The sequence below is a fragment of the Pseudorasbora parva genome, chromosome 11 (assembly GCF_024679245.1).
Source record: "Pseudorasbora parva isolate DD20220531a chromosome 11, ASM2467924v1, whole genome shotgun sequence".
NCBI lineage: Eukaryota > Metazoa > Chordata > Actinopteri > Cypriniformes > Gobionidae > Pseudorasbora > Pseudorasbora parva.
In genome coordinates, this window is record NC_090182.1 from 8,436,466 (window position 1) to 8,458,304 (window position 21,839).

Below are 21,839 nucleotides of genomic sequence, written 5' to 3' on the forward strand. Positions count from 1 at the left end.
GCATGAGCCGCATAAAGGAGGATCTTTACCCATTACCAGAAACATATGAGTTATGTAAGAAAAAAGAAAAAGAAAAAAACACCAACAGTAATGGACGGTGCAGCACCATGGACAGCAAAGGGAAACCCTGTCCTATGCCGTTTCTAACCAACAAACAAAAAAATCGGCCTTTTAAAAAAGTTACCAACATGCTAAATTGCTTTTATAATCCAGATTCACATAATAAAGACAACGATGAGAAAAGCACTAAACAACTTTAAAAAGCAACATTTTGTCAGATTAAATAATATCAAACTGCAGAATTTGTGAGAGATGTAACAAAAAGGTTAAATGAGCTTAAAAGAAAGATTAACGAAAATAACGAGACATATCAGATTCATTTTTTTTAAAAATCCAACAACTTTAAACTCTGAATCTAAAATATTAGCTGAGATGATATGCTGTATTTAAGTTTATTGCCATATAGGCTTCAAAAGTTATTTCATGGCAGATAAAGGTAGTAATTAGAACATTGGTAAACAGCCAAAAGTCACTCAATTCTAAACAATGTCTATTTATTAAAGGGTTCCTTACGGAAGAACAAAAAAGGAATAGGATTTGATCTAAATATAAATTATAAAAAGAACAATTAAGCTACCAATCAGACTTTAAATTAACTTCCGAATCTTTAAGAGCCTGTTGTTAGTGAAAGCAGTCAAATAAAATATATACTTATTTAAATGTAAGCAACAGAACTTTTTAAAGAAAAACCTTTGTTCGTTCTATTTGAAAAGAATCCCTCACGTTCGCAGCAAGTCCCTCAAAATCACAAGAAAACAAATGTTGCTAAATCAAACAGAATCCACAAGTAAAAGACAACTATAATCTCAGAAAAATGCATAAATGCATAAACTCTTAAAGGGCTGACATTACAGGTCAAAACATGAATATAGCACTTTTGTTGCAAATTAAATCAAAAGGCCTGGCACAACCAAACATTATCTGAGGATGTGAAAAAGGATGAGGATGTCTCAATTTCTACAACATCTAGTAAAAAAAAGAGAAGAAAATACTGTTTACAGACCTAAAACCTCAACAGCATCAGACACTGCCTGTAGAACACCATCGGCAGTAGACGGAAATATGTCATTCCTAATCAATCTTAAAAATAACGAAATCAGAAAATAATTTAAAGCCTTAAAACAATTATTTTACATAATAGACAATGGTAGGAATGCAAAACTGTAAGTAAACTCAAATCTGGATCTTAAAGCGATGCTTCCAGAGGTCATAGATGAATTCATGATATTAAGAAGAGGATCTTTGTCACTAGGATACCTACCGTAAACTTTTAAGCTGGCTATTATTAAACCACTTATTAAAAAAATGCAACTTGATCCTACAGAATTAGTCATTTACAGGTCGATCTCGTATCTACCCTTTCTGTCAAAGATAAAAGGCAGTATCATTACAACTATTTTTATATTTTTTTTAGAAATAAATTGTATCTGTGAGGATTTCCAGTCAGGATTTAGAACATATCATAGTACTAAGACTGTTCTCATTAGAGTTAAAAATGATTTGCTCTTATTATCTGGCCATGGTTCTATCTCTCTATTGGTGTTACTAGATCTAAGCTGCATTTGAGACTATTGACCATAACATTCTTTTGAATAGACTAGAAAATGAGGCTGGCATTAGTGGAATGGCATTGGCATGGTTTAAATCATACTTATCTGAGCGTTATCAGTTTGTATTAGTAAATAAATGAAGAGATGTCACACCGATCATAAGTTCAGTATGGAGTACCTCAAGGCTCAGTGCTAAGACCGTTGCTTTCCACTCTTTATGCCATAATGTTAGTTTTCACTGTTGTTCTGATGATACTAAGCTCTAGATTTCTTCGTGCCTTAACAGAACTCATACCAATTACCAATTCACAAAATTAACAGAGTGCATCTGATATAAAAAATTGGATTACCAGTAATTTCCTGTAACTTAATTCTGGAAAAAAACAACAACAACAAACAAAACTTTTTTCTAGATTCTATTTATTGGACCAAAAAAGTAGAGACCCAGAATACTGTCTAACACTTGATGGCTGCTCCATCAAGTCCTCGTCGTCATTTAGGAACCTAAGTGTGCTCTTTAATACCAATCTTTCATTTAAAAGCCAAATTTCTAGCATCTGTAAAATCGCATTACTCCATCTTAAAAAAAATATATCTTAATTATGACATGCAGTTAGAACAGTTAGTTCATGCGTTCATGCCCTCAAGGCCTGATTATTGTAATGCTCTACTGGGTGGTTGCCCTGCATGCCTAATAAATAAACTCCAGCTGGTCCAAAACGCAGCAGCTAGAGTTCTTACTAAAAACCATCTCTTTAACCTTGCATACACATACAATATTATCAGTTTCTGTTTTTCAAATCAGTTAATGATTGTTCGGCTCCATTAATGAGGTCAGCCAGAAGCGGGAACACTTCCCACAACACCTGATGTACTCCTTACATCATAAGAAGAATGGCATCAACACTAATATTAGTCTCTCTCTTTATTCCGAGGTTTACAGTATGCCGGATACAGGCCGTATCCAGATCAGATGAAGGACATGCACCTAGACAGAACCACAACACAGCCCTGAAGTGTCAGCAGAGATCATGTCAACTAGACTCGCCCCTATGAAGGCCTCCTTCACTTCACTTTCCATCTGTACAGATGAATACGTACGTTACTGCTATTATCATAAACGACAAAAAAAAAAAAAAAAAAAAAAACGCTTAATAATGCGTACATGACAAGTAATTTGGCAGTCTTTTTGTAAAGTAAACTATGTGCCTTTGCACATACACATTCAAATGTGCTTGGCTATAGAATATAATGTAATGTAATGCTTACATGCACGGCGTCACCATTCTCACAGATTCATGTTTTTCACAGGAATATGATGGTATCATTACCTATTTCAAAGTTTGCTTTAAGCCACCAAACTGTTTCCATGCAAATTAACAGCCAGAATGCAACAAAAGTTTTCTGTTTTAGTTCAACATGGTGTCGTGTAAGTGCCCTCAAAGTAAATAACTAATAACTTTTTTTAAATGGAAATTAATCAAAAACTTACTTTAGCTGGACAATTACTTTTTTCTTGAGCTACTGTACAGCCAAAACTATCTATCTTCCATTAATTTCCTATTATCACTGTAAAGCTGTTTTGAAAACAATCTGTATTGTAAAAAGCACTATATTAATGAAATTGGATAAACAAATAGAAAATATTATCAATGACCCACATTGCGTGGGATCACATGACATGCCTTTATCCTGGCTCACATAATAATTTCTGTAATTAAATGCAGTATATAACTGATGATAGGCTATCCCAGGGGTGACAAACTCTGTCTCTGGAGCACTACAAAAGTGGAAACCTACAATTGTTAAGTTAAAGAGCTATTTCTACCTGATCTTACTCTTAAATTTAGGTTGGTCTATAACATTTTTATTTGAATAAAATCCATTTAGCAAATTTTTAGTTTAGCTTTTTTTTCAGTAAAGGCCTAAGCTCTGCAGAGTTTAGCTTCAGCATCACCTGATCCAGCTAACAATGTCCTTCATGCATTAATGAAAACAAAGGTATGTTCGTTGAAACAGGGTTGGAACTAAAGTCTGTATGACAGTGGCACTTCAGGAACTGAGTTTGACAACCCTGAGCAATTAAAAAAAGAAATGTGCCTCGACAAAAAGCAACGAAAAGTTTCAGATTTACACAATTTGGCCATTATTCACGAACACAAGTCAAAAACCTGCTTGTGAGATCGATCAAAATTGTATGCGCACACGATGTGGGACTATTGTGGGTAATGTATTATACCTGCATAATCAGAACCATGCAGGTGCAAACAAATGTTTTAATGTATCTTTTTAGATTTTAAACTAACCATCAAAAATGTGCATGTAAAAATCATTTGAATAAGTCAATCAACATGTTCAACATGACAGTCTTTTGACAGTGACACTGTAAACCCCACATATTTTATTTTATTTAATTTTTGAATAAGAAAGACTTTGTTAGTCCTACCTCAAAAGAATCACTCATTTCCGCATCGAGCCCTTCAAGATCATCCAAAGCGGACTGAGTCTTTTTCAGAGTCAGGTCAGCAGTCAGTGTGCCCTCATTATAAGATCTGATGAACTTGAAGTCACTAGTGCGCGAGCCCGTGGTCAGGTATGCGTCATAATTGTAAGTGCTGCGGAGAGTTCCCGCGCCCTCCACCTCTGCGTAATTTGGAGGGAGATACGCGCTGGGAATGGCTACAGCTCCATCAAACAACAGTCTGGGCTTTCTCCTGCGACAAAACCTCACGGCCAGGATGATGATGATGAAGGTCAGGAAGAAAGTGGAAACGGACACCAGCGCGATGATCAAATAAAACGTCAGTTTGGAGCTGCTCTCGTCATGAGACATGTCTTTGAGTTCTGGAACTTCAGCCAAGTTATCTGATATGAGTAAATACAACGCGCACGTGGCCGAGAGAGAGGGCTGTCCGTTATCTCTCACGGACACAATAAGGTTCTGTTTCATGCTGTCAGATTCAGAAATGTCCCGCTGCGTCCTGATCTCCCCGCTGTGGACACCGATAGTGAAAAGTCCCGGATCAGTCGCTTTAATAATGTGATACGAGAGCCACGCGTTCTGTCCAGAATCCGCGTCCACGGCGATCACCTTGGAGACCAGGGAGCCCGCCTGCGCAGCTTTGGGGACCATCTCGGTCATGAAGGAGTTTCCTTCCGGAGAGGGGTATAATATCTGAGGGGAGTTGTCATTCTCATCCGATATGAAGACACTCACGGTCACGTTACTGCTCAGAGGAGGAGAGCCGTTGTCTCTGACTAACACGAGCACTTTGAAACTCTTCATCTGTTCGTAATCAAACGATCTCACGGCATGAATGACCCCGGTGTCTCCGTTAATGGATAAAAAGGAGGACACCGGTGCGCCATTGACATCAGAAGACAACAGAGAATAAACTACAGTGCCATTCTGTCTCCAGTCCAGGTCTGTAGCTGATACTGAACAAATAGAGGAGCCCGGTTTGTTATTCTCTTTCACATGAGCTCTGTAATTCTGCTCCTCAAATACAGGTGGATTATCATTCACGTCAGCGACAGTCAAGTGAATATTCTTAGTGGAAGATAAAGGCGGAGAGCCCTCATCAGTAGCAGTGATTGTAATATTATAATCAGAGAGCAGCTCGCGGTCTAATTCACCTGTGGTCACCAGAGAATAGTAATTTTTGATCGAAGGTACGAGTTTAAACGGGACGTTCTGCTGAATGGAGCAGCGCACCTGTCCGTTATTCTCAGAGTCTCTGTCCTGCACATTAATGATGCCAACCTCTGTACCGGGGAGCGCGTTCTCAGGAACGGGGCTATTCAAAGACTTGATCACTATAATGGGGGCATTGTCATTAACATCTGTAATTTCTATAATTACTTTAGTGTCTGAAGATAGACCAGAGCCATCCTTTCCCTCAATGAGCATTTCATACCTTAATGCCATCTCAAAATCAATAGGGCCTTTAACTTTAATCTCCCCATTGTTTTGATCTAGAGCAAATAGTACGTTTGCAATTCTCGAAATTCGGCTGAACTCGTATGTCACTTTTCCATTTTGTCCCTCGTCAGCATCAGTAGCGCTCACTGTCACCACTACAGTATCTACAGGAGAATTTTCAGGCAGACTGACTTTATAGACGGCCTGACTAAAGACTGGAGCATTATCATTAGCATCCAGCACAGTGACGTGTATGGCTACAGTACCTGATCTCGGTGGAGTCCCGCCGTCTACCGCAGTGAGAATTAAAGTCACCTCTTTCTGCTGCTCACGGTCCAACTCTTTATCTAACACTAACTCAATATTTCTGCCACCATCTGCCTTTGTACTTACAGATAAAAGAAAATTGTTATTCTTTTCAATCGAATAGCTTTGTACTCCATTCTTTCCTATGTCCGCATCATGAGCCTCATTTACGCGAAACCGAGCGCCTTTCACAGCATTCTCACTTATCTCGAGCTTTATTGTTTCTTTAGAAAATGTTGGTGTGTTATCATTAATATCTTGTATTTGTATTGTGACACGGTGGATCTCTAATGGGTGTTCTAGAACTAATTCGAAATCAAGAGAACAGGAAAGCCCCTCATTACAAATCTCTTCTCTGTCGATCCTCTCCGCTACGGTCAGTTCTCCAGTGTTCAGATTAATGTCACAGTATCGTTTTCTGTTACCTTCAGTATCAATGCGAGCCTTACGAGATGACAGTCTGTTCACATCGAGCCCGAGATCCTTTGCTATATTTCCAATCACAGATCCGCGTTTCATCTCCTCCGGGAAAGAATAGCTCACGTCTCCATAAGCGGCGCGCGCCATCAGCACGAAGAACAAAAGGACAATCATCTGATAATGAACCCAGAAGCTTTGGAAATCCATTTGGAAATATGACTTAGACCCAAGATGCAATAGAAAACTGAAATCTGCAGATTAAATCCACAACAATACACAGAACACTCACGAATGTGTACGCGTCGACGATAAAACGAGCTAGAAGCACTGCTAATGACATCACCAACAGGGTGGAGACAGAAAAACGTTTAAGTCAATGCTATTACAGGCGAACAGCGACTCTAAGTGTTTAAACGAGAAACTGCACAACATTTAGTGCTCTAGACAGATGGATTGGTACTCTATGACTAAAGAGTAACTATACACTCCAAAAAAACTAAAATACAAAACCTTTGGCTGAACATGATTCAGTGATAGACAGTGGTTCCTCGTGATCGAAACAAGTAAAACCCAAATATCAACCGTGTTCAACTAAATAAATCAATAGTGATTATCTGGTGTTCAACTTGAATTAATGGTTTTAGTTTAATTTAAATAAATAGTTTACATTTAAATGTGATTATTCAACTAATCATACAATTAATGCTTCTTGTTTAGTTTTGTGATTTACATAATCTAATATAACTTCTCTTTACTCATATGATGTGTATAAAGAAAGTTGGCAGCCCAGAAGTGATATTGGTTCCACCCAGAGCACTTTAAAACACTTTGAATTGTTGTTAGCAGGTCCTTAACCCAAGGACAAGCTCAACACTTTACCAGAAAGATAACCCCCAAAACCACTAACATAACCTTCAAATACCAACACAATAGAACATTAAACATGAACAAGTCTATCCATTTTCTCATCTTGCTAAAATTGCATAAAATAACACTTTATGTAAATATTTACTCTCACAATTTAGACATGTTCAAAGCGTGATGGGACGTGAAACGCCTGTTTGATTGATTGAAAGATGTTATTTCTAAATGAAAACATCAAATTAAGTCAAAGAGTAACTGTCTCAATTAAATTTGACATGAAGCAATCACATGTGAACCAGAAACCTCGTGCAATGGGCTGAAATCAAATTGATTTGTTTAAAGGGACCAGCATCAAAAATCATTTGAGTGCACAAGAAAATACCTCCCAATATTAAGGGACATCCCAATATTAAGGGACATGCTATATTTAACTAAGAAAAGTATTTAAAATAAGCTTCACGCACAGTTATACAATATAAAAGCAAAACAATTAAAAAACTGGATACATACACTACTAAAGCAGCACCATGGACAGCACCATGACAATATCTCCATAGGCAATTAACAACACACAGGTGTTTTAAAGGTTTGCGCAATATACCTGAATCAAGCAGCTACATTTTTTTTTTTTTGCATTAAAGACAACGATGATGTATCATACATATTACTAATTATATATTGTATAGTTACTACAGAAAGTATTGAAAGCAGAAAGAACCACATCATTTAAATGGACACGCAAATTAATATGGAGAGTTTAAATAAGTTGATTTAAAGGATTTGCAAACTTTCTAATTGGTCCGCGAATCTCGTGAATTCTTTTGAAAACAAGGTTTCAGTCATCAATGAAAAACGTTAATAAAACTCACTGAGCTGAGCCATACAAGATTTAAAGTTGAAGGGGGAAAAGACTAACTCATTTACAAAACTACAAGTTGTGAGATACTCTACAGTTTACACAATTCACCCATAAATGCTTGCAATATATAACACTATAACACAACATCAAAATAGGTATTTTCTGATATGAGAAAATAATACTTAAAAATGGATTTGTTTCATAATTCACTTCTGCTCACTATAATAGGCTATTAACAAGTTGCAACACTCTTCTGATTATATTAGGCCTATTAGATAAAAGCGCATCTAAATGAAACAAACAAATATTTTTTTTTAAAAGAAATTTTAAATAACTAAAATCATGAATCGTCAGTTACTTAAAAAACTGCTTAGTCCTACCTGAAAAGAATCGCTCATTTCCGCATCGAGTCCTTCAAGATCATCCACAGCGGACTGAGTCTTTTTCAGAGTCAGGTCAGCAGTCAGTGTGCCCTCATTATAAGATCTGATGAACTTGAAGTCACTAGTGCGCGAGCCCGTGGTCAGGTATGCGTCATAATTGTAAGTGCTGCGGAGAGTTCCCGCGCCCTCCACCTCTGCGTAATTTGGAGGGAGATACGCGCTGGGAATGGCTACAGCTCCATCAAACAACAGTCTGGGCTTTCTCCTGCGACAAAACCTCACGGCCAGGATGATGATGATGAAGGTCAGGAAGAAAGTGGAAACGGACACCAGCGCGATGATCAAATAAAACGTCAGTTTGGAGCTGCTCTCGTCATGAGACATGTCTTTGAGTTCTGGAACTTCAGCCAAGTTATCTGATATGAGTAAATACAACGCGCACGAGGCCGAGAGAGAGGGCTGTCCGTTATCTCTCACGGACACAATAAGGTTCTGTTTCATGCTGTCAGATTCAGAAATGTCCCGCTGCGTCCTGATCTCCCCGCTGTGGACACCGATGGTGAAAAGTCCCGGATCAGTCGCTTTAATAATGTGATACGAGAGCCACGCGTTCTGTCCAGAATCCGCGTCCACGGCGATCACCTTGGAGACCAGGGAGCCCGCCTGCGCAGCTTTGGGGACCATCTCGGTCATGAAGGAGTTTCCTTCCGGAGAGGGGTATAATATCTGAGGGGAGTTGTCATTCTCATCCGATATGAAGACACTCACGGTCACGTTACTGCTCAGAGGAGGAGAGCCGTTGTCTCTGGCTAACACGAGCACTTTGAAACTCTTCATCTGTTCGTAATCAAACGATCTCACGGCATGAATGACCCCGGTGTCTCCGTTAATGGATAAAAAGGAGGACACCGGTGCGCCATTGACATCAGAGGACAACAGAGAATAAACTACAGTGCCATTCTGTCTCCAGTCCGGGTCTGTAGCTGACACTGAACAAATAGAGGAGCCCGGTTTGTTATTCTCTTGCACATGAGCTCTGTAATTCTGCTCCTCAAATACAGGTGGATTATCATTCACGTCAGCGACAGTCAAGTGAATATTCTTAGTGGAAGATAAAGGCGGAGAGCCCTCATCAGTAGCAGTGATTGTAATATTATAATCAGAGAGCAGCTCGCGGTCTAATTCACCTGTGGTCACCAGAGAATAGTAATTTTTGATCGAAGGTACGAGTTTAAACGGGACGTTCTGCTGAATGGAGCAGCGCACCTGTCCGTTATTCTCAGAGTCTCTGTCCTGCACATTAATGATGCCAACCTCTGTACCGGGGAACGCGTTCTCAGGAACGGGACTGCGCAAAGACTTCAAACCTATCTCAGGAGCATTGTCATTAACATCTGTAATCTCTATCATTAACATTGAATACGATGTTAAACCTGCAGCATCTTTTGCTAAAACACGCAACTCATACGCTGATTTCTCCTCATAATCTATTGTTCCGATAACAGTTATTTCTCCAGTGCTGCGATTTAGTAAGAACAAACTCTTATCTTCATCAGAAACATGACCAAATGCATAAGTGACCTTTCCATTTTGTCCCTCGTCAGCATCAGTAGCGCTCACTGTCACCACTACAGTATCTACAGGAGAATTTTCAGGCAGACTGACTTTATAGACGGCCTGACTAAAGACTGGAGCATTATCATTAGCATCCAGCACAGTGACGTGTATGGCTACAGTACCTGATCTCGGTGGAGTCCCGCCGTCTACCGCAGTGAGAATTAAAGTCACCTCCCGTTCCTGCTCGCGGTCCAACTCTTTGTTTAATACCAATTCACAGTATTTCCCCGCTAAATCATTTGATTTAATATATAAAACGAAATTCTCATTGCTTTCCAAAGTGTAAGACTGAACTGAATTCTTCCCTATATCCGGATCGTGCGCTTCCTCGAGTAAAAACCTTTCCCCTTTGTGCGCGGATTCCCTGATTTCCATTCTGATTACCTCCTCGTCAAAATGCGGAGCGTTATCATTTACATCTTCAATGTGTAAACTAATTCGATGCAATTCTAAGGGATTCTCAAGCATAAGTTCTTGTTTAATAACGCATAAAGCTTTCTTTCCGCAAAGCCCCTCTCTGTCGATCCTCTCCAATACGGTCAGTTCTCCAGTGTTCAGATTAATGTCACAGTATCGTTTTCTGTTACCTTCAGTATCAATGCGAGCCTTACGAGATGACAGTCTGTTCACATCGAGCCCGAGATCCTTTGCTATATTTCCAATCACAGATCCGCGTTTCATCTCCTCCGGGAAAGAATAGCTCACGTCTCCATAAGCGGCGCGCGCCATCATGACACAAAAGCAGAGCGAAAGCAGTAAACTAAATCCTGCGTTTCTCTTCATTATGAAACAAACACAAAATCTCTTCTATGTGAGAAGGTGAGATAAAGAGCAACAATGTGCCAAAATGATAGAGAAAAGCCCCTATGTAGTTAATAAACGGATCAAATTTGACTATTCCTCGCTTCTCTCCAGCAAACAGCCTCCCATAAAGGAAAAAGTGGGTGGGAAGATATTATTTGTCTGTTCAACAAAGGTATACAGCGACGCCACGAGGCTGTAGTGAAGAATGGTTGCGTTGTATTCTATTAAATTACATACTCTATAAATACATGGTCTGTTGTTTATAGGGGATATAGGAGGAAGTAATAGTTATTGTATTTATTGACGGCTACGGTATGCAGTAAGGCGGTCAGAAAGTACAGTACTTTCGTTTAGCACCACAGACAGTAATACTAATACAGAGATATATTCAACAACAGAGACAGACATTTTAGCATGCTTTGAATATCCATCACAGTGAATTGATACAACAGTAAAGTTCTAATGAAATAACAGCAAATCCGAATGCAAATAAAATGTGTCAAGAAGGAAAGGAAAAGGCTACATGATACTTGTGTGCATAACACCACTAGTGCTGTACCAATGCTATGTTCTGTACACAGAAACAAATGTATTAAACAAGCAAGTAATCTCTGGACTTTGAAAAGAAGACATCAGACCCACAAGCAGCTGCACTTTAGTTAAAAGAGTCTGTCACAACATCAAAATAAACAACCGAAGAACTCATGTCAACAACAACAGAAGTTTAAAGACACATTTGGGTCCAATAATTTCAATGTCTAAATGAAAGCATTTTATAATAAACTAACTAAGATCCCAGTACCTTTTATAATAATAAAAAAATAAAAAATAAAAAAGCCAACAGAACATGAATAACTGAATAAAAAGTATCATATTTGTATAAAGATTTCATTAAACTCGAGTAGATGGTTGAATAGGACCTTAATGTTTGATTTCCTCACCCAAAAATAATATGATAATTCAAAAAATAATAATAATAGCAAACAAATCATATTAAGTCAAGGGAAATATTATACTGCAGTTTTTAAGTGAAGGCACCTCAAACTGAAAAGAAATAGTGATATAGTATTTACACTTCATCTTTGATGTCCATGGAGATCCCGATCTCTATAATCAAACACTGGAATGTATAATTGAATTAAACAAAAATAGTATTAATATAATGAAGCATACTTTAAACATTGTCAGTCCAATATGATCAAAGACTAAGGCAATTGATTATCTATTTTGTGTGCGCCTCTACACATCCAATAGTTTCTGCCATTAGAAAATGTAAAATGTTAAGAGAAAGCAGTACACCCAATGGTTTGTTATTTAAAGGGATAGTTCACACAGAAATGAAAACTCTGTCATTATTTAGTCACCCTCAATTTGTTCCAAACCTGTTTAAATGTATTTCTTGTTCTGAACACAAAGGAAGATATTTGGAAGAATGTTTGTTACTAAGCAGATTTCGGCAGCTATGGTAGTCAAAGGCTTGTTTGCTTGCTTACAAACATTCTTCCAAATATCTTCCTTTGTGTTCAGCACAAGATTTCTATTTTTATTTTTAAATGGGATTGGGACAAATTGAGGGTTACAAAATGATGACAGAGTTTTCATTTTGGGTGAACTATCCCTTTAAAGTGCTCGCAGACGCAAATCACCAACTAGAAAAACTGTCCGAAAAATGCGAGAGAGACAATAAGGCCAGAAGTACGTGAACAAGTCCTTTAGATTTTTTTCTATTCAGTGATTTCTGCAGAGACACATTTTAATGTTAGAGTATAGAAATATATTCACAGAAGTGTGTGATATCAACTTTGCTGTAACAAATGTGTCTGGTGAGGAAAAACTTGACTGGAACGTGACATATCATGGAAGGTCTTCAGAGAAAAGTCTAAGTTATGGCAGGATAAATGCTTTTGAAAATAAACTTTCAACAAGACACAAGAGCATCACAGAGGTCAGGCACTCATGTTGTGTGACTGGACCTCATTTCCTGTCAAAATTAATCTTAAATATGAACACAATAGTGGGCATGTCTGGGTTTTGTGAAGGCCAGTCAAGTTAATTCAGTCTCAAAATAATGACCTATACATTTTTAAAATAGATCAGACACAAATATTTTTAACTAAAAAGGTATTTTTCAAATGATCATTTAGTCCTATCACACAGGGAGAAGGACTATATAAACAAGAAGATTTAAGAATGCTCAAGTACCATATAGGACAATAAAAACGCCTACCTCGGAAAAAGGGAGTGTGTCTCCATCGAGCCCTTCAAGATCATCCACAGCGGACTGAGTCTTTTTCAGAGTCAGGTCAGCAGTCAGTGTGCCCTCATTATAAGATCTGATGAACTTGAAGTCACTAGTGCGCGAGCCCGTGGTCAGGTATGCGTCATAATTGTAAGTGCTGCGGAGAGTTCCCGCGCCCTCCACCTCTGCGTAATTTGGAGGGAGATACGCGCTGGGAATGGCTACAGCTCCATCAAACAACAGTCTGGGCTTTCTCCTGCGACAAAACCTCACGGCCAGGATGATGATGATGAAGGTCAGGAAGAAAGTGGAAACGGACACCAGCGCGATGATCAAATAAAACGTCAGTTTGGAGCTGCTCTCGTCATGAGACATGTCTTTGAGTTCTGGAACTTCAGCCAAGTTATCTGATATGAGTAAATACAACGCGCACGAGGCCGAGAGAGAGGGCTGTCCGTTATCTCTCACGGACACAATAAGGTTCTGTTTCATGCTGTCAGATTCAGAAATGTCCCGCTGCGTCCTGATCTCCCCGCTGTGGACACCGATAGTGAAAAGTCCCGGATCAGTCGCTTTAATAATGTGATACGAGAGCCACGCGTTCTGTCCAGAATCCGCGTCCACGGCGATCACCTTGGAGACCAGGGAGCCCGCCTGCGCAGCTTTGGGGACCATCTCGGTCATGAAGGAGTTTCCTTCCGGAGAGGGGTATAATATCTGAGGGGAGTTGTCATTCTCATCCGATATGAAGACACTCACGGTCACGTTACTGCTCAGAGGAGGAGAGCCGTTGTCTCTGGCTAACACGAGCACTTTGAAACTCTTCATCTGTTCGTAATCAAACGATCTCACGGCATGAATGACCCCGGTGTCTCCGTTAACGGATAAAAAGGAGGACACCGGTGCGCCATTGACATCAGAGGACAACAGAGAGTAAACTACAGTGCCATTCTGTCTCCAGTCCGGGTCTGTAGCTGACACTGAACAAATAGAGGAGCCCGGTTTGTTATTCTCTTGCACATGAGCTCTGTAATTCTGCTCCTCAAATACAGGTGGATTATCATTCACGTCAGCGACAGTCAAGTGAATATTCTTAGTGGAAGATAAAGGCGGAGAGCCCTCATCAGTAGCAGTGATTGTAATATTATAATCAGAGAGCAGCTCGCGGTCTAATTCACCTGTGGTCACCAGAGAATAGTAATTTTTGATCGAAGGTACGAGTTTAAACGGGACGTTCTGCAGAATGGAGCAGCGCACCTGTCCGTTATTCTCAGAGTCTCTGTCCTGCACATTAATGATGCCAACCTCTGTACCGGGGAGCGCGTTCTCGGGAACGGGACTGCGCAAAGACTTCAAACGTATCTCAGGAGCATTGTCATTAACATCTGTAAGTTGAATTACTACTTTAGCGTCACTGGATAACCCAAATCCATCTTTCCCTTCTACACGTAATTCATAAACAGCTTCGTCCTCGAAATCAAGTGCACCTGTTACTCGAATGTCACCTGTGTGTGTATCCAACGAGAACAGCTTTCTAGCTCTGTCAGAAATACGACCAAATTCATATATCACTTGTCCATTTTGTCCCTCGTCAGCATCAGTAGCGCTCACTGTCACCACTACAGTATCTACAGGAGAATTTTCAGGCAGACTGACTTTATAGACGGCCTGACTAAAGACTGGAGCATTATCATTAGCATCCAGCACAGTGACGTGTATGGCTACAGTACCTGATCTCGGTGGAGTCCCGCCGTCTACCGCAGTGAGAATTAAAGTCACCTCTTTCTGCTGCTCACGGTCCAACTCTTTATCTAGCAGAAGTTCCAAATTCTTTTCTCCGTCTACATTTGAATTAATTGCCAGTTGAAAATTATCATTTTTTTGTAGACTGTATTTCTGGACAGCATTCTGTCCCACATCAGCATCGTGAGCTGAATTCAAGCGATAACGTGTGCCTCGGACAGCAGACTCACTAATTTCAAATGTGATCAAATCCTTTGAGAAAACGGGCGAATTGTCGTTAATATCATGAATTTGAACTGAAACACGGTGCAGCTCTAAGGGATCCTCGAGCATGAACTCAAATTTTAAAACACACGAAACCCTTTCGCCACAAATCTCCTCTCTGTCGATCCTCTCCGCTACGGTCAGTTCTCCAGTGTTCAGATTAATGTCACAGTATCGTTTTCTGTTACCTTCAGTATCAATGCGAGCCTTACGAGATGACAGTCTGTTCACATCGAGCCCGAGATCCTTTGCTATATTTCCAATCACAGATCCGCGTTTCATCTCCTCCGGGAAAGAATAGCTCACGTCTCCATAAGCGGCGCGCGCCATCAGCACGAAGAACAAAAGACCAAACATCTCGACAGAAACGCAGAACCTTTGAAACGCCTAATAAATTAAATCCAGGAACGCTACAGTCTACTACATGCAAGTAGAAAACACAAATGTAAACGTAAATGTAGTAATGTAGACAGAAGTGCAGTATATGAGTCAGTCTCCGTCGACGTTCAATAAAGAGACGAGCTTGAAGCCCTGTGTGTATGACATCAGAATCAGGGTGGAGAGATGTGTACTGAACACACACATGGTTTTGCAGGTCAACAGCGACACTGTGAGTTAAAAAGAAGAAACTGCGTGATATATATTTTGTATATCTCTTACAGAATGTACACCGAACTTGGCATGATTAATTATTTTGAAAAACAAGAACACACGCGCACACACACACACACACACACACACACACACACACACACACACACACACACACACACACACACACACACACACACACACACACACACACACACACACACACACACACACACACACACACACACACACACACACACACAGCCCCTAAACCTACCCATCACAGGAAACATTCTGCATTTTTACTTTTTAAAAAAATCATCCTGTATGATTTTATAAGTATTTTGAAAAGTGGAAAAGTCATATTTCACCCTCTCCTTGTAATGCGTATGTCATACCTATGTGTTACGTCCCAAGACGTATGTGTATGTTTTATAATTATGGTGTTTGTGTCATTTATTGATGTACTGTGTTCTTGCCAATGGACCCAACGGCCTGCTTGCAATTGTAGTTTTTTTTTTTATGTGTTCTGCCCTATTTCCTGTGCTCCTCCCTGTCCTAATCTAGGTGATTGAATCTACCAGCTGCTCATCATTGTCAGGAGGAGCCAGTATTTAAGCAGAACAGGAGAGCGGTCCAGAGAGAGATTCCTTCTCCCAGGAGCATGCGAGGGTTGTGATGTTGCCAGTCCCAGAGTGTTGCTCTTGTTGTGTTTTAAGCTTAAATTGGTGTCATTGCTGTAGTGTGCAGCTTTTATGTGTTAAGCTTAAACTTACAACCAAACTTAAGTGTTGTGGCTGTGTGCCCAGCTTTTAAGTTAGTTGCCTGCTATGTTGAAGCAGTAGGAAGACGGGGGCCATTTTTCTTTTGTTGTCATTCTCTCCTGTTTTTGTTAGTAGTGAAGTAAGGTAAGTGTGTTGTTGTTTATCTGTATTTATTTTGTGCAGGTTACTTAGATCCTATACCACTAGTTAGTAATCTTTTGTTTGTTGTTTTGGCCGCACCCGCTCTTGAACATGTTTCCCTTGTTATGTTGGATTGTGTTTCGTTTGTTCCTTTGGCACTGTATTTGTTTTCACTCATTTATTGTAAATAAATCTATTTAAATATTATATTGTGTAGTGAGTGCTGGGACTGAGAACGTTTAAACCTTCTTTGTTTCTATTAAATATTCTTTAAAAACGTTACTTCCCTTTTTCCCGTAGAAATCTAAAATGGGAACGTAACACATGTCATTATACACATTTGTGTCCTCATATGTCACAAAAACATGCACGCACACGCACACACACTTAATGTACTACAAAAAATAAATACATAGGCCATAGCACATTATTCAGAAGCAAATAACACAAACACCAATAATAAATGCGGGTGCAGCACCACTGACAGCAACAATAAAACATGATCTTGTGAAACATGATACATGGCTTACTGATCATGAGAAGAACATTATAAAAATAAATTAGACTAGCTGTATTTCAGAGTTTAAACTGAACCTCACGCGTTCATGTGTCTAAAAGCACTAACATGAGCCGCGTGATCTTGCTATTTTAAAGAGCCTGTCAATGAAATGACACACACATTCAATCCGTAAACCCAGTATGCATTTTGTTTTCTAAAGACAGTATTATCTTATTTGAAGAGTCACTCATGTATGCATTACGTCCTTCAAGAACACACATTTGACCAATCTACAAAGAATACACTTGTGCAAGACAACGCAAATGATTGCCTCAGTTCATGGTCAATATAATAAGACAAAAAATGTGATGTAACCGCTCAATAGATTCGTCTGTCTACAGCGAACTGTGATATCAGTCCTATGACATCATGAACGAGTGGAGAGAAACAATGAGAATGCTAAAGATGGCACTGTTAAAAATCAACACAGAGTTAAAGAGGAAACACTATAATGACACTATTATATGACCAATAATGGCAAAACGTGGATACATTGCTGTAGACACGAGAAACACATGCAATGACTATATAATATCAAAGGCCAAGAACAACCAAACATTCTCGTACAATATATAAAAAAGAACAAGCTTGATTTTCAAGATCATCTGTTCGTAAAAAAACACGACTGTATACAGACACAGAATAGAGCAAAACCCCGCCAGCCTGTACAGCACCACGGACAGCTAATAGAAATATGCTCTTTCATCTGACTTACTATTCAATCATTTTTTTAAACACGAGATGAAGACAAAAGTAAGTACACATATAGAGAAACTTACCAACTATTCAAGCAGCATGGGATCACATTACATGAGTTATAGCCACTTCATATCAACTGGTAATATTTCGGAAATCCTTTTAAACCCATTTTTTTTCCCGGAAAAACTGTCTAATATCAAACAATATGCAAGTTCAGAAGTTTCGTACAACTTGGCCCTGATTTACAAAATTCTATTAACAAAAATAACTCGTGGAAAAATAACTTGGTTTGTGAATTAAATTATTTTATGAAAACACTGAAATAGTTTTTCAGACCTCAAACCGACCCTCTAAAGTCTACAAAGATCACTTGAGTGAGGCAGTTTTTTTTTTTTTTTTTTTTTTTTTTTTTTTTTTTTTTTTTTTTTTAAACAGCCATTTGACAATGAAAGCAGAACACAAATAAATATCAAATCTTTTTTGAAAAATGTCAGTCCTACCTGAAACGAATCGCTCATTTCCGCATCGAGCCCTTCAAGATCATCCACAGCGGACTGAGTCTTTTTCAGAGTCAGGTCAGCAGTCAGTGTGCCCTCATTATAAGATCTGATGAACTTGAAGTCACTAGTGCGCGAGCCCGTGGTCAGGTATGCGTCATAATTGTAAGTGCTGCGGAGAGTTCCCGCGCCCTCCACCTCTGCGTAATTTGGAGGGAGATACGCGCTGGGAATGGCTACAGCTCCATCAAACAACAGTCTGGGCTTTCTCCTGCGACAAAACCTCACGGCCAGGATGATGATGATGAAGGTCAGGAAGAAAGTGGAAACGGACACCAGCGCGATGATCAAATAAAACGTCAGCTTGGAGCTGCTCTCGTCATGAGACATGTCTTTGAGTTCTGGAACTTCAGCCAAGTTATCTGATATGAGTAAATACAACGCGCACGAGGCCGAGAGAGAGGGCTGTCCGTTATCTCTCACGGACACAATAAGGTTCTGTTTCATGCTGTCAGATTCAGAAATGTCCCGCTGCGTCCTGATCTCCCCGCTGTGGACACCGATAGTGAAAAGTCCCGGATCAGTCGCTTTAATAATGTGATACGAGAGCCACGCGTTCTGTCCAGAATCCGCGTCCACGGCGATCACCTTGGAGACCAGGGAGCCCGCCTGCGCAGCTTTGGGGACCATCTCGGTCATGAAGGAGTTTCCTTCCGGAGAGGGGTATAATATCTGAGGGGAGTTGTCATTCTCATCCGATATGAAGACACTCACGGTCACGTTACTGCTCAGAGGAGGAGAGCCGTTGTCTCTGGCTAACACGAGCACTTTGAAACTCTTCATCTGTTCGTAATCAAACGATCTCACGGCATGAATGACCCCGGTGTCTCCGTTAATGGATAAAAAGGAGGACACCGGTGCGCCATTGACATCAGAGGACAACAGAGAATAAACTACAGTGCCATTCTGTCTCCAGTCCGGGTCTGTAGCTGATACTGAACAAATAGAGGAGCCCGGTTTGTTATTCTCTTGCACATGAGCTCTGTAATTCTGCTCCTCAAATACAGGTGGATTATCATTCACGTCAGCGACAGTCAAGTGAATATTCTTAGTGGAAGATAAAGGCGGAGAGCCCTCATCAGTAGCAGTGATTGTAATATTATAATCAGAGAGCAGCTCGCGGTCTAATTCACCTGTGGTCACCAGAGAATAGTAATTTTTGATCGAAGGTACGAGTTTAAACGGGACGTTCTGCTGAATGGAGCAGCGCACCTGTCCGTTATTCTCAGAGTCTCTGTCCTGCACATTAATGATGCCAACCTCTGTACCGGGGAGCGCGTTCTCGGGAACGGGACTGCGCAAAGACTTCAAACGTATCTCAGGAGCATTGTCATTAACATCTGCAAGTTGAATTACAATTTTAGCGTCACTGGATAACCCAAATCCATCTTTCCCTTCTACACGTAATTCATAAACAGCTTCGTCCTCGAAATCAAGTGCACCTGTTACTCGAATGTCACCTGTGTGTGTATCCAACGAGAACAGCTTTCTAGCTCTTTCAGAAATACGACCAAATTCATATGTCACTTGTCCATTTTGTCCCTCGTCAGCATCAGTAGCGCTCACTGTCACCACTACAGTATCTACAGGAGAATTTTCAGGCAGACTGACTTTATAGACGGCCTGACTAAAGACTGGAGCATTATCATTAGCATCCAGCACAGTGACGTGTATGGCTACAGTACCTGATCTCGGTGGAGTCCCGCCGTCTACCGCAGTGAGAATTAAAGTCACCTCTTTCTGCTGCTCACGGTCCAACTCTTTATCTAGCAGAAGTTCCAAATTCTTTTCTCCGTCTACATTTGAATTAATTGCCAGTTGAAAATTATCATTTTTTTGTAGACTGTATTTCTGGACAGCATTCTGTCCCACATCAGCATCGTGAGCTGAATTCAAACGATAACGTGTACCTCGGTCTGCAGACTCTCCAATTTCAAATGTGATCAAATCCTTTGAGAAAACAGGCGAATTGTCGTTAATATCCTGAATTTGAACTGAAACACGGTGCAGCTCTAAGGGATCCTCGAGCATGAACTCAAATTTTAAAACACACGAAACCCTTTCGCCACAAATCTCCTCTCTGTCGATCCTCTCCGCTACGGTCAGTTCTCCAGTGTTCAGATTAATGTCACAGTATCGTTTTCTGTTACCTTCAGTATCAATGCGAGCCTTACGAGATGACAGTTTGTTCACATCGAGCCCGAGATCCTTTGCTATATTTCCAATCACAGATCCGCGTTTCATCTCCTCCGGGAAAGAATAGCTCACGTCTCCATAAGCGGCGCGCGCCATCAGCACGAAGAACAAAAGACCAAACATCTCGACAGAAACGCAGAACCTTTGAAACGCCTAATAAATTAAATCCAGGAAAGCTACAGTCTACTACATGCAAATAGAAAACATAAATGTAAACCTAAATGTAGTAATGGAGAAAGAATTGCAGTATATGAATCAGTCTCCGTCGACGATGTTCAATAAAGAGACGAGCTCGAAGCCCTGTGTGTGTATGACATCAGAATCAGGGTGGAGAGATGTTTACTGAACACACACATGGTTTTGCAGGTCAACAGCGACACTGTGAGTTAAAAAGAAGAAACTGCGTGATATATATTTTGTTTATCTCTTACAGAATGTACACCGAACTTGGCATAATTCATTATTTTGAAAAATAAGAACACACACACACACACACACACACACACACACACACACACACACACACACACACACACACACACACACACACACACACACACACACACACACACACACACACACACACACACACACACACACACACACACACACACACACACACACACTAAACATACCCATCACTGGAAACATTCTGCATTTTCATCCTTTTTTCATGATTTTTCATGATTTTCATGATTTCAAAAAAATCATCCTGTATGACTAATAAGCATTTTGAAAAGTGGAAAAGTCATATTTCACTCTTTCCTTGTAATACCTATTTCATACCCATGTCATTATAGACATTTTTGTCCTCATATGTCACAAAAATATGCCCGCGCACGCACGCACGCACGCACGCACGCACACACACACACACACACACACACACACACACACACACACACACACACAATGTACTACAAAAAATAAATACATAGGCCATAGCACATTATTCAGAAGCAAATAACACAAACACCAAGAATAAATGCGGGTGCAGCACCACTGACAGCAACAATAAAACCTGATCTTGTGAAACATGATACAAGGCTTACTGATCATGAGAAGAACATTATAAAAATACATTAGACTAGCTGTATTTCAGAGTTTAAACTGAACCTCACGCGTTCATGTGTCTAAAAGCACTAACATGAGCCGCATGATCTTGCTATTTTAAAGAGCCTGTCAATGAAATGACACACACATTCAATTCGTAAACCCAGTATGCATTTTGTATTCTAAAGAAAGTATTATCTTATTTGAAGAGTCACTCATGTATGCATTACGTCCTTCAAGAACACACA

At 40.0% G+C, this 21,839-nt stretch overlaps 2 protein-coding genes across 9 annotated transcripts in view; both read right to left on the reverse strand.

Moving 5' to 3' along the window:
* The window catches only part of LOC137092613 (protocadherin gamma-A11-like), a 199,688-nt gene that overhangs the window by 139,683 nt on the left and 38,166 nt on the right, over positions 1–21,839 (reverse strand). Inside the window, exon 1 of one of the 8 annotated variants that reach the window (XM_067456942.1) lies at positions 13,013–15,421. The exons of 5 other annotated variants lie outside the window; for them this stretch is intronic. In XM_067456942.1, the coding sequence (XP_067313043.1) occupies positions 13,013–15,388 (2,376 nt within the window). In that variant the 5' untranslated portion in view covers positions 15,389–15,421. Of the gene's footprint in view, positions 1–4,056; positions 6,481–8,361; positions 10,729–13,012; positions 15,422–21,839 lie in introns of those variants that run through there. 2 more of the 8 variants (XM_067456937.1, XM_067456924.1) reach the window with 2 other exon arrangements.
* LOC137092865 (protocadherin beta-16-like) lies at positions 17,486–20,777 on the reverse strand. Its single transcript, XM_067457378.1, has 2 exons — positions 18,286–20,777; positions 17,486–17,497 (listed from the first exon to the last, which is right to left on the reverse strand). Exons 1-2 carry the CDS (start codon positions 20,659–20,661, stop codon positions 17,486–17,488), a joined length of 2,388 nt encoding a protein of 795 aa, XP_067313479.1. The 5' UTR covers positions 20,662–20,777.

What these genes read in the sequence shown, in the direction of transcription:
- LOC137092865 (XM_067457378.1), bottom strand. Translation starts at nt 20,661, where the DNA reads ATGTTTGGTCTTTTGTTCTTCGTGCTGATGGCGCGCGCCGCTTATGGA.